The 14,420-nt window shown below is 42.0% G+C and overlaps 1 protein-coding gene across 1 annotated transcript in view; it reads left to right on the top strand.

Moving 5' to 3' along the window:
* The window catches only part of LOC130918507 (BMP/retinoic acid-inducible neural-specific protein 3-like), a 163,673-nt gene that overhangs the window by 73,979 nt on the left and 75,274 nt on the right, over nucleotides 1-14,420 (top strand). Inside the window, exon 3 of the mRNA XM_057840250.1 lies at nucleotides 4,319-4,509. Coding sequence (XP_057696233.1) covers nucleotides 4,319-4,509 — 191 coding nt within the window. The remainder of the gene's footprint in view (nucleotides 1-4,318; nucleotides 4,510-14,420) is intronic.

Genomic DNA, 14,420 nt, shown 5'->3' with positions numbered 1-14,420 from the left:
AGGAAGCATGGGCAATCTCAAGGCATCTCAAGGCTCAGAGTCCATCACCAAAGACCTGAATGTTCATGTGTCGCAGTATCATCAATAAGTGTAAAGCCCATTACACTGTGGCTAACCTCCCTAGATGCGGACGAAAAAGAAACATTGACGAGCGATTTCAACGAAAGATTTTGCGGATGGTGGATAAAGAACCTTAACAAACATCCAAACAAGTTGAAGCTGTCCTGCAGTCCGAGGGAACAACAGTGTCAACCCGTGCTATCCGTCGGCGTTTGATTGAAAAGGGACTCTATGGTAGTATACCTAGGAAGACCCCACTTCTGACCCAGATACATAAAAAGCCAGGCTGGAGTTTGCCAAAACCTACCTGAGGAAGCCAAAAACATTTTGCAAAAATGTTCTCTGGTCAGATGAGACAAAAGTAGAGCTTTTTGGGAAAGGCATCAACAATAGAGTTTAAAGGGGGGAAAAAACGAGGCCTTCAAAGAAAAGAACACCATCCCCACAGTCAAACATGGCGGAGGTTCCCTGATGTTTTGGAGTTGCTTTGCTGCCTCTGGCACTGGACTGCTTGACCGTGTATATGGCATTATGAAGTCTGAAGACTACCAACAAATTTAGCAGCATAATGTAGGGCCTTGTGTGAGAAAGCTGGGTCTCCCTCAGAGGTCATAGTTCTTCCAGCAGGACAATGACCCAAAACACACTTCAAAGCGCACTAGAAAATGGTTTGAGAGAAAGCACTGGAGACTTCTAAAGTGGACAGCAACGCGTCCAGACCTGAATCCCATAGAACACCTGTAGAGAGATTTGAAAATGGCAGTTAGGAGAAGACACCCATCATATCTCAGAGACCTGGAGCAGTTGGCCAAAGAAGAATGGTCTAAAATGTCAGCAGGGCATTGAAAGAAACTCATTGATGGATACCGAAAGCGGTTGTTTACAGTTATTTTGTCTAAAGATTGTGCTGCCAAATTTTAGGCTGAGGGTGCCAATACTTTTGTCCGGCCCATTTTTGTAGTTTTGTGTAAAATGATTGATTTTTTTTTTTTTTTCATTTTGTGTTTTTTCATTGCAATCAAAATAAATGAAGATATTACTACCAAAGCATTTGTAATTGTAATCATTTTTGGGGAGAAATTTAGCATTATCTGACAGAATTGCAGGGGTGCCAATACTTTTGGCCAGCAGTGTAAATAAATTTTTTTAAAAATTGATTTATCTACTACACGTACATTCTGACGTTGCTTTTTGTGAGTAGTTAGGAGTTTAATCAAGCAAACAGTACACAAATAAAGTAGTATTTAAATGCATGCATGTGCATTTGCTGTGGTTAAGTACAATACTTTTATTGCACCAGTTCTTTTTTTCTCATTTTTTCCTGCGACTTCCACACCCCCTCTGCCAGTTGCCGTTTAATCCGGCTGGGAGCCACTTCGTTTGGCTTAGTTGCCGCCAAAACTTGGCCTACTTGCCTGGCTCTTCATCGACTTTTGCATAAGAAAATAGCCTTAGTCTTAGCCTAGTCTTATTTTAAGGAGTAGGACAGATTGTAATAGCCTTGTAAAGAGCTTTACCTAGTTCGGAATCGTTTAGTTGATTTTGTGAACTACAGTTCCACACAAACGTAGATAGCGATATCATTTAGCCCAGCAAATGGAGGAGTGAGAGTCATTTTTTGAGTGTCCCAAGCTGTTAGGTCTAAACTTACTTGTATCTAGCAAAATAATAAAGACCTAGAGGAGGACGAAGACAAGGATCAGATCGGAGACAGTGATAAGGCTTTTACACTAACGGCCGCCAGGAGAAAGATTGATGCGGGCCGTGTGGCTCACAACAAGCTTATCTAACCTAACCCCTGAGGAGCGCAGCCTTTTATTGACCAGTGGGAGAGCATTCATTGCACATGCGTAAGTTTTGTTTACCAAGAAATAGCTGTTATTGTATCATTTACTGCGAACAGAAACCAGAATGAAACATTATGGTGACATCTACTGAAAACAGAAACATTATGGTGATGTCTACTGAAAACAGAAACATTATGGTGACGTCTACTGAAAAAGGAAACATTATGACTCTTTTCATTGTGTAAGCACTAAAGCACAAGCGAATAGACTGTTACATGAGAAAACATAATCATAACACCTAGTTTTAAACACACATAATTGGTTTAAATACTGTTAGTGTGCAAAAGCATTAAAGCACATCTTACATTTATTAAAAAAAAAAAAAAAAGCATTCATCAAGGTTTCCTCAGTCGTGACTAGTGTGTCTCCGTCCACCGAACAGCATACTTTCACTACGCCTCGTCAAAAAAGCATTCATCAAGGTTTCCTCGGCCGTGACTAGTGTGTCTCCGTCCACCGTACAGCATACTATCACTACGCCTGGACCTCTTCTATAAGACGCGCTCAGAGTTTGCCACAAAACTCTCACTGCCGCCAAGAACGCAGCCTCTCATGGGGTTTCAGGATTGGTACCTTTCAAACTAAATTTCTCTAGCCTCTGGGTCCGCAGAGCAGAGATTTCATTTTTGCCTGATCTTTCTGAACAGTCTTTAAAAAGCGATTGAATTTGGCAATGAAAAAGGTGTACGAATCCTTTAATAAGTTCTCTTCATCCCACTCTTTTTCAGGCATGGGTTTTGTTTGATTTGTTTGTTTTGTTACTTGTAATGTAAACCAGTTGTAAACTGATGAACTGCATGCAAGTCCTAATAAATGTTACTGCCTGAAATGAATGAATATAATGACTTCTTTTCCACCATTCCGTCCAATCTGGCAACACTGTGTGCTGCATCGACTTAACTTTGGGTCTATTCAAGCCACATGCACAGAAGACATCACAATATTAATGAATATTTGTGATTGTGATGGAGCGGCTCCGTCACTGGCAGCGCGTGCATGCACACACAAAAGGCAGCAGCTGCACTCACGTGCACACACGACACTTATTTTTTTCACTCACTCCACTGTTTAGACAACATTCGGGACATGTTTCCATTCTGAACAATCGCTGACAGTGGCGCGACCGAGGGTTCAAGCTCGACACGTCTCCAGATATGGACATTCATTCTGAACATGTAGTAGCACTCATCAACGACAAAGAAGCGAGGAGAGCCAAACAGCCGTGGCATTTGAGAGCTCTTTAAATAGGGAAGGTTTGCGCAGTTTTTGGGATCAGGTGATACCTGAGGGGAGGGGCGAGTTGTATAAAAGGAGGAATTTTTGAAAGTAGATAGAATGTGAGGTGGGTCCACGTCAGACCAGAAAGGTTGTTTTGTTTACTGGTTTCCCACCTGTTTTCTGTGTTTTTTTTTTATATTGTTTGCTCAATGTTACTGCTTAAGTCCCTTCAACGCGGGTGTGCCAGAGATTATCCCAACCAACAATGGGCAGGAGACACTACACGTTCAGTGGTTGCCCGCCAGTTGCGGGGCACAAACACAACCATCCACGCACACACCAACACCTACGGTCAATTTGGAGTGTTCAATCAGCCTGTCATACATGTTTTGGGGATGTGGGAGGAAGCCGGAGTACACGGAGAGAACCCACACATGCTCGGGGAGAGCATGCAAACTCCAAACAGGGAGGTCGGAGCCAGGATTGCAAATTAACCATATTTCACTACAGTTTCTTGGACTAGGGAATCAGTTTTTAAAGGTTTTCTTAAAGTAGGAATAAAGTTGTTGTTTGTCAAAACACTAATGTATCTCGAAGTCCGTTATGTCACCTTTAGCCTCCCAATCTAAATTTGAGATCCGCATCTTTATGGTTTTATCCTATTTCAAGACATATTTTCATATCCCATCACAGACGTAAAGGAGAGAGGAGCCCACCAAGCTCATACCAAACTGGTGGTCCCTGAGCCTCCTCATGAGTGACAAGCCCCTTATAGCTCCTTATTTAGTTAGTTAGTTTAGTTTAGTTTAGTTTTTTTTTTTTTTTTTTTTTTTTTGTAACTACCATTTTAAAGAAGTTTTTTTTTTTTTTATGTTGATGTTATATTGATGAAGTATGCATAATGAAATACAGTGATCTCTGGCACAGTCTTGGACATACATATGTTCATGCAGCCTGCATGATGTGAGAGGGTTTTTATGGATACCACTGGGCTTGACGAGTGAGTTTGGATTAAAGGGGCTGTTTTCGCGTGTACATGGAGAATTGTTTTTTTGCCACTGAACAATCCGTGCTTCCTGAACTGGGGAGAATGATGATCTGCACTGATCATAAATCATCCGTGATCTGTCACAGCACCAGTACATATGAATATTATGTATTATTCGCCTTATGTCTTGTTTGTGACCTTTCAGGGAGTTTGGACGATGGAAGGTGAACAGCCTGGCCTTGGAAAGGCAAGTTAACAATGGTTTTCCCTTTCCACTGGACCCGGAATTCCTCCAGACCATTCGGCAACTTGGAAGGCGGCCTAGTCTCAGCGTGATCACTGACAACCTCATTAGGAAATACGGGACCCACTTCCTACTTTCTGCCACGCTCGGAGGTAAATAGAGTTTTTAGTTATGTTGTAGTATTCTGTATTACAGTGATCCCACGTTTTTTGCGGTTAATGGGGAGCAGAACCCGCTGCAATAAGTGAAAAACAGCGAAGTACCGCTTATCACCCACACAAAAAAAATGTGTGTTCAATGCATTTATTCAGATTTAGCAATGGAAAGATGTATATATACAGTATATGTTTTTTTCTTCTTCACTTTTTTTCCCAAAGTATAATAAAAAAAAAAAAAAACTCTTATGTATATAGAAATATATTTTAATAAATAGTTTTTAAGCACTCCTATGTAATAATTATGATAACTTTTAAACGTCTTTCTGTCCCACCAAATCATTTTTAAACAAAAAGCAGAAAAATGCTTTGCTTTATTAAATGCTTCATTGTTTGAGTCCAATCAAATATGCTCCAGCTGCTCACTTACCCACAGCAACTGTTTAACAAGTTAAACATTGCTTGACGCATGTGGCGCTTTGAAGTTCACTTTTCTGGCAAGATCAAACATTAACTGCTCTCAATCATCATTAACTTTAATAAGCAACTCAAGTGCACTCACTGTGTGACCAACAAAGAACAGGGAGGGAGGGAGGGAGGGAGGGAGAGAGAGAGAGAGACTACGCGATCGGCACGGGACAGCTCATCTGTATTTTTTATTATTTTTTTTAATTGAAAAAAAATCCGCAATGGACTGAGGGCGCGTAGTTTGACACACCAAGTAGCAAGGGATTACTGTATCCTACTTTGCGTCGGCTAGAAAATGTTATGCTCTGAGTATGGGTTTTAAAATGTTATTTTAAATGGCATGGTATATAAGCTTGAGAACGGTAAACCGATACGACTGGATATTTGATATTGATATATTTGATATTTATAATTTTTTTTTCCCTTCAGGCATGACAAATCCATACAAACATACAGCATTTATATGTGTTTAAAATTAATTCAACCCGAAAAGAAAAGGGCTGACGGGAGAAGCCGAAGCTTATTGAAACCCGTCCCCAGTAAATATCCGGTTTTACAGGTGAGAGATACAGCTGTATCAATAGTAAAGTCACCATTCGACAGTAACTAGCCATTAAATATTCAATGAACCGATAGTAGAGATAGAATTCGGCTATCGCGAGCACAAGAATTGGCTTCTAATGCGTAGTTCGATGCATTGCTTAATATGATAATAATTTAGCTTTTACCTCACATGCTGCGCTTGTGTCATTCACCTCACAGCGCACTTAGATTGTGACCGCCGTCATGGTTGCCTCAACTTCCCATTCATTTCGGCAGAACCACTAGTAGTAGCCGTCATTACCCGATCGTCACGGGCGTGTCATAACAACGCGAGAGCTGACAAAACCACTGTAACGTACGCGCCGTAGCGTTTTCTTCACAGCCCAAAACAAAACTAGTACTGGCAACGAAGCAACATGCTAAAACAATGGACAGTTTGTGCACCATGCCAGCGACGTGCAGCGATTGGTTTTCAACGCACCCCGGAAAACAAAAGTCGGACTTCGAAGTGACCAAGGCAGCCGGATCTGTTCGCATGGGACAGAGCTAGTGTGAAGTGTGAAGCGGTACAGAGATCGTGAATTTTTAACCCTGAAAAATAACCCAGTACAATGGTGGAAAGGGTGGCATATTGTTTCCAGGAAACGCAGTCTACTTAAACACGACCATGTGGATCAGTTGATCTTCCTCAAGAAAAATCAAAAAAGGTATATACAGTAATGAGGAATAAAAAAAAAAAAATGTGGAAGCACAGGCATAGGTGAATGACTCTGCTGTGTATAAGGTTAAAGTAATGATTATAGACCTGTCCTGTCTAAAATGCCATGTTTTTATTCCCCCAGTTATAACAGTGGTAAAGCATAATTTATGTTTCATTTATGATACACAACAAATGTTTACTATCGTATCGTTTTCACTCTGTATCGAACTGTATCGTTCTTAAACTGTATTGAATCGTATCGAATCGCTCGGCCTTAAAAATGTATTGTTTTTTTTAATCCAATCGTAACCTTTGTATCTAGATACATATCGAATCGGCTTCATGCCAGATAATCCCAACCCTAATGGTATTAAAGCATTCGAAATTTAAGTCCAAAAAACTAAGAAACAATGTAATGGAGAAACACAAGAAGACACATGACACATGAAGAACAGTGATCTGAAGTAGATTTGATGGATACAGTGAGCTTGATGGAAGCAGAATAATGAAACACCTGGACATGAGGTGAATGGGTGGAGGGAGGTCGTAGACCCAATTAGCGGGGCGGATGGGAGCAGGTGGAGATAAGAACATAATAAGTAGACTGACAATACATTACAATTAACAAGGACACAGGATGATTACACATAAGATGGAAAAAATTTGTTTCAGTTATGCCTTTTTGGGTTTGACCTAATTGGTCTATTTCATCCCAATTGAACCACGCTATCTCATTCATGGTTTCCAAGGGAATTGGAACAGAGCTTGCTTGTGGGCCTACCGGACTAGGCTGCAGCACCTATATTCTGTCGCTGGTTTTGCCACCCAGGTTTGGTCCCTGAACAACACAATTTTAATCCAGTATATGTCGCATAGTGTTGGTTGACAGGGTGAGGGACACTGGGCCAAGTCCCTTGCCTGCCCCACCCACAATCTAATGAATCACATAAATCATACTCCCTTGGGGGACGATGGGAAATAATGTGCAGGCAGACCGCAGGGGTCCAGTTTTCTGTTGCTGTCCTGCATCTCCCTGACTGGGCTCTCCGGTTTTAACACATACACTGCACCTTTCACCCCCATGGGGCTGAAATATCAGTTTCCAAACAGGGCCCTGCAGCCATATTAATAGGGTGGAACAGGGCAGATAACTGCGAAAGATTTCACTCCCTCCATCCCGCAGCAGCCCCCCTAAGCATTTATTTATTACTTTCATCCCCTCCACCCTGGTGTCCTGGTTTGGCTCCGACTATAGCCAAAATGCTGCCTGCGCCTGTAGGATTGATGCTGACCCCTGCCCTACTCTAGGAAGCTGGTCCTTGGGTGCAGATGATATCCCATCAACTGGTTGCCCCAGGAGGTGACTGAACGCTACTCTTACTTAAGTAAAATTTTTGGTTACTCTTCCCACCTCTGCGTTAGAGCATGAATTATTTTGGGAAATCCCACGGGTCACAGGATTCCTGCGTGACTCCCCTGGGTTGGGAGTCAAAATGTTATTAATCCAGTGATTGGGATGGAACGGAAATAATAATCAACAGGAACAGGAGCACATAAATAGATGATGATTTTCACCTGTGTTAAAAAACCTAGAGGACCGACGCGTCCATTTTCAATAAGTTTTATTTTCGTGGGCCGCAATATCCCAAGTTTCCAACACTTCGACTTCCACCTACTATATTTGCCGGGACTCATCATAGACAATGGTGGAGGTAAAAAACCTGGAGAGAAAACTGAACATGAAACTCAGAAATAATGACCCATCTGTTAAACTGGAGAAGCTTGTAGGAGGAAGGTTCATGTTCTCAGAAAACTTCTTGGGAGTGGAATATGAAGGTGCCTCTGCAAAATATGTGACGTTTAAAAACTGTGCGGGACTAGTCCATTCCATTAAAACAATCCATTGACTTTCCTAATGACCAACTTAATGGTGTTTAAAAAATATAATAATAAAAAAATGGGAGTGGGTCAGTGGGAGATATTATATTCACTGTAAGCGGGACGGGGTTGGGAGTCATTCAACTGGAGTGGGATGGGATATACAGTGTGGCAAATAAGTATTTAGTCAACCACAATTGTGCAAGTTCTCCTACTTGAAAAGATTAGAGAGGCCTGTAATTGTCAACATGGGCAAACCTCAACCATGAGAGACAGAATGTGAAAAAAAAAAAAAAAAAACAGAATCACATCGTTTGATTTTTAAAGAATTTATGTCCAAATTAGATTGGAAAATAAGTATTTGGTCACCTACAAACAAGCAAGATTTCTGGCTGTCAAAGAGGTCTAACTTCTCCTAACGAGGTCTAACGAGGCTCCACTTGTTACCTGAATTAATGGCACCTGTTTTAACTCATTATTGGTGTAAAAGACACCTGTCCACAATCTCAGTCAGTCACACTCCAAACTCCACTATGGCCAAGACCAAAGAGCTGTCGAAGGACACCAGAGACAAAATTGTTGATATGCACCAGGCTGGCAAGACTGAATATGCAATAGGTAAAACACTTGGTGTAAAGAAATCAACTGTGGGAGCAATTATTAGAAAATGGAATACATACAAGACCACTGATAATCTCTCTCGATCTGGGGCTCCATGCAAGATCTCACCCGGTGGCGTCACAATGATAACAAGAACGGTGAGCAAAAATCCCAGAACCACACGGGATTACCTAGTGAATGACCTACAGATAGCTGGGCCCACAGTAACAAAGGCTACTATCAGTAACACAATGTGCCCCCAGGCCCGTCTGCGGTTCGCTAGAGAGCATTTAGATGATCCAGAAGAGCACCGGTAGAATGTGTTGGTCAGATGAAACCAAAATAGAACTTTTTGGTAGAAACACAGGTTCTCATATTTGGAGGAGAAAGAATACTGAATTACATCCGAAGAACACCATACCCACGTTGAAGCATGGGGGTGGAAACATCATGCTATGGGGCTGTTTTTCTGCAAAGGGACCAGGACGACTGATCTGTGTAAAGGAAAGAATGAATGGGGCCATATATCGAGAGATTTTGAGTGAAAATCTCCTTCCATCAGCAAGGGCATTGAAGATGAGACGTGGCTGAGTCTTTCAGCATGACAATGATCCCAAACACACAGCCAGGGCAACAAAGGCGTGGCTTCGTAAGAATCATTTCAAGGTCCTGGAGTGGCCTAGCTAGTCTCCAGATCTCAACTCCATAGAAAATCTGTGGAGGGAGTTGAAAGTCCGTGTTGCCCAACGACAGCCCCAAAACAGCACTGCTCTAGAGGAGAGCTGCATGGAGGAATGGGCCCAAAATACCAGCAACCGTGTTTGAAAAGCTTGTGAAGAGTTACAGAAAACGTTTGGCCTCCGTTATTGTAAACAAAGGGTACATAACAAAGTATTGAGATGAAATTTTGGTATTGACCAAATGCTTATTTTCCACCATGATTTGCAAATAAATTATTAGAAAATGAAACAATGTGATTTTCTAGGGTTTTTTTCCACATTATGTCTCTCATGGTTGAGGTTTACCCATGTTGACAATTACAGGCCTCTCTAATACTATTTTCAGGTGGGAGAACTTGCACAATTAGTGGTTGACGAAATACTTATTGGCCCCACTGTACATTTTGACTCAGCCACAGGATTGGGATGGAATGGGAATCTTTTTCTGGGAGGGGGAGGAAACGGGAGTGAAAATCCACTCCCATTTCATGCTCTACTCTGCAAATCACTTAACAGCAACTGGTAGGCGCGAGGGAAGTTCAGTCAACGACTTGACATCATGTCTTTCCCTTGTATGGCTTCATGCATGCAAATTGACCAGGGGGATAACTTTGGTAGATGCAAAACTGACCTGCCTTGAATCCACGTTTTATTCTTGGCAAGCCATGTTTTTGGTCAAGCTGTGGTATACTGTACGTAAGCTATACTCTCCTTGTCAGGAGAGACTGTGCAGGTATATTGTGGTCTGAACAACAATACCCCTTTGAGCCCTTGGCGAGATACTACCTTCAACAGCCAGATTTTTTAGCAAAACATAAATAAGCAGGGGATTAGGGCCAAATTTCAATAAGTATTCAATTTTTGGCATTCAGGGCTGCCATCACCACTGGGATCATTGTGACTAAGTAAATGACATGAAGGGGGCAACTTAGCTGGCCTATGATTAAAATCTACCCCAAAGGTTTCCAGTGTCAGCACCCTATTTCAAATATCCTTGTCTTCATTATGTTGTCATAAAACATAAATAAATGACTAAAAAAAAGTAAATAAATAAAAGAAAACATCAGTAGATATGTCTGTGACTGGTTGTGGGACCAAAGCTTCAATTTTCAAATCCCACATTAAAAGAAAAAAAAACAACACCTCTATATAAGCCGTGTCAGCGTGCCTTGAGCACACTACCAAACAACAAGCCAGTCACACCTCATATCTTTTCCTTTCGTACACATGTGGGAAAGGGTTGTATTCATTCTGTTCTCCACTGTTTCTGCAATGCTTAATGCTGTGCTGAATACACTGTGAGTGAAAGCAAAGTCAATGTCCACCAATTTTGTGAAGCAGGAAAATCAATCCAAGGAACAGAATATTTTTTCCACAAAGGTGAACTGCGGAAAATGGAGAATGGGGCCAACAGCAATGGTGAGGATCCAAGCAGGCTGGAACAGGTAGAGGAAGGTACCAGGTGTTCTGTGTGACACAAGAGTCTGCCAAAATGAAGGGCAAAGTTCATAAGACAGTGGTAAGGCCAGTCCTTATGTATGGTTTGAGACAATGCCACTTAAAAGATGACAGGAAGCCAAGCTGGAGAAGGCAGAAATCAGATTCAGAGATTTATTTGTCAATGACACGCGCTCTCACAAGATGACGACAAATGCAACGAAATTCCGTTCGATCAGTGAGCATCGGGCAGCTGCAGACTTTGTTCGGCGCCGCCACCTCTCTCTCTTCTTCAGAAATTAGAAGTTACAAGTAGACACACATATATCATACAACATAGCATGGGTATGACACGGCGCACAGGTCACTTGCAGGGATTTTTTTTTTTTTTTTTTTACGAAAAAAGGGGAGAACTACCAGTCATGGCTGGAGGAAGGGGGAAGGGGGATCGGTGATAGTAAGAAAAGGTGGCAGACTGGAGGGTGGGGGTTGTGTGTGTCTGCACAAGTGTATCAGTGTTTGTACATATCTGTAGACAAAATAAGAGTCGCAGGGCCCTGCGACCCGCCTTGGGAAGAGATCAAGGGCAAGAGATAGGGCCATCTGCGTGGTTCTCTCCAGGAGAAGGGAGGGGTGGGGTAAGGGTGTTTGGGCAAGGGAAAGGAAAATTATAATCAAATTAAGCCAAATAAGAATTGAATATGCCCAAATACGGTTGCTCTTCAGTCAAATTCGCACTCCTCATGGTGTAGGCGAGACCTCAGGTCCCTCAAGTCATTGCCAATAGTTGCGGTCTCCCTCGACAGTTCAGTCACCTGCCCCAACAGTTCCGTCACCTGATGCAAGGTAGCATCCACTTTTCTCCATCCTTCCGAACCATGAGTCATTAAATGAATAAGTAGCCAGTTTGGGTCAAATAAAAAATGATTTCATCAGAGCAACAATCAATGGTGAGAGGTTTTGGAGACAAAGAGAGATACAACTTTGATGGTTCAGACACATGCAGAGATAAGATTGTGTCTACATTGATTTTAGGTAATGCAGCATAAAGAAAAAAAAAAAAGGAAAAGATTGGCAAAAAACATTCAAATGAATCCAGTACATGCAAAAAGCTGTCAAATTGTTTGATACTGTAGTTGTACTAAAGGTATCTCCAAATTATGTTTTAGAAAATGTGTAATAAAACGACAAGTAAATTCAGTTCATCAGTGACTTAAAAAGGAGCATACACCAATATCACACAGTTGATTAATCAAATACTCTTGGTGCTCGATAGGCCAGACAACTCTGGAAATTATTGATCAAGTTCTTTTAATCATCCAAAAGGCCACATTCAGTCCAAGATACTGTTTTCGAGCCTGTTGATGATTGCTGAACATCATGGCAGTGGGAATATTATGTATTAATTATGTATGTAAAGGCTGCTTTTCCGTGCATATTAGGACCATGGTTGGGTTTACATGTAGACCTATAACATAAGTACAAATGTTAAATGTTTCTGCTACTTCTGGTAAACCGCTATTTTATGGGCAGTTACCGCATTTTTTACACATAAGCCTCTCTTAGCTTTTTCCTTTGATAATATCAAACAGAGATGCATTGTGGCTAGTTGAAAGAATTAATGAACCTGCATAAAATCCCGAACGAAGTGAAATGAAAATACAGAAACTTTAGACCTCAGTGAAATTGATTCACCGACAGTTTCCAACTGAAAGGGCACATTTTAATGATTCCGTGACCAATTAGCACCAGAACTCACATGCACATCTTTACTAATTCCAACTTTCATCAATACTTGGTGCTTTCCCAAACACTGCCAAGAAGCAGTTTGTGGATGTATTTGGCTTTATATAGAGATGAAGCAGCAGGTGTTGACATCGCCATTTTTTAATTAACTTATATTGAATGCAAAGAGGGGATTAGTGTTGATATAGTTTCCAAGGTTCAAGTGAGTATAAGTACATAGAGATGTAAACATAAGTCTCGTTGACAACCAATTAGTTTTCAGTCAAGAAAGGGACGTTACTCCTTTTTTCCTTTGTAAAAATGGTCTGAAGTTACTCTGTTGACATCACACCACCAGTAGGTAGATTTGGCTAAAGTAGGCATTATGGTACAATAGTCATTGAATGAAAAATTCCTATTGTTTTTATTACTCTGAAAGAACATAAACACCCCCCCAAATATTTTGCTATATTATGAAGATTTCTACTCAGAATAATATAATAGGGCGTTAGGTGGGTCCCACACTTTTCTGCATGGCGTGGCTCCCAGGGCGAGGTGTCCTGTTCACCTGGGCTGCCGGTTGCGGGGGTTAGATGGGGTCAGGGCTCCAGTCCCATCCCGCTGCAGCTTTTGTGCGCACTTCTGCTTTGCTTTCCTCTCTTTTTTTTCCTGGGTATCATCCTTGGGTCCTGGCCGGGGTCGCTGGCTGAGTGCCAGTGGGTTGGAGGAATTTTGTCCCCTTTATGAGGGAATCCTGTCCTGCTCCGTACCTAGCGGGCCGTGGGGGTCAGTTGGGGGTCTGCGGTGGTGGATAGTGGGCTGGGCGGGCCGTGATGGGAGCAGTCGTTGGGGGTGGTGGCGCATCCCGTCATCCCTTCCCTGAAGGCCGGTTAATGGGGACGCGAATGGTCCGGGGGACCACCATGGGTCCCAGAGGGATGGCCTTTTTACCGGAGCTGTGGTATGAAGGATGGGCTGCGCAGGCTCACCCTGCTCCTACCCACCCTGGTTGGGTGGGAGGTGCCGTGGCCCTGAGGCGGCCCCCGCACAGCATTTCCACTTGCCTGCAGGACTATCACATGTCTGTCACGCATGACTAGGTGAAACTAGACACACTCAAATAGAGAAATTGTTGGTGTCAGGATTAGCGATTACGCAGCATAAAATAGGATATCAACATATCCACACTTACATGTCACATAATACTGGGTTCCTCATCTCACATTGCTGATTTGTGTACCCTCCACCCCGACTAACCACATATTTTTGTTATTCACCCCCGTCCTATTTCTCCTTGGTCATCAGGTCTCCCACTTGCTGTCCACGGAAAATACAATTAGCTAACGATAGCACCACTATATTCATAAGTAGTGCAGACATTTATTGTATTTCTTGTTGTTTGTTCTTCTCCTCTTGTCTCTCTCTCCTCTTCTATTTTTCTTTCTGTCCCGTCGTAATCCCATCCTGCTCGCTGCTCTCTCCTAATAAACGAAACACAATGAATATCCACAAAGGGAGTATATCACACTCCCATGTGATTCATTAAAACTGTTCAGACCATGAGGAAACTCAGACTCCCATTCTCTATGTCAGAGCAGCTGTACTGGACAGGATGAAAAAGAAAAAATCTGAATATTAGAAAAAATCGAAAGAGAATTTTGACTCACCAGTCTCTTGAAATGAACACTGCATAACATTTTGAACTGTGTTGTTTGAAGGATTTTTCAACTTCTAAACGCTGTTGCCTGTAAATACACTGATAACTTTATATTTGTACTTCACAATGGCGCATTAGGTCTCTTGAATTGTATTAGAGTAAGAATAACGTAAAAGGCGGT

This window comes from Corythoichthys intestinalis, chromosome 7 (assembly GCF_030265065.1).
Source record: "Corythoichthys intestinalis isolate RoL2023-P3 chromosome 7, ASM3026506v1, whole genome shotgun sequence".
In the NCBI taxonomy this organism is placed as follows: Eukaryota; Metazoa; Chordata; class Actinopteri; order Syngnathiformes; family Syngnathidae; genus Corythoichthys; species Corythoichthys intestinalis.
The sequence above is the reverse complement of the archived record's forward strand: the minus strand, read 5'-3'. Positions and strand labels throughout refer to the sequence as shown.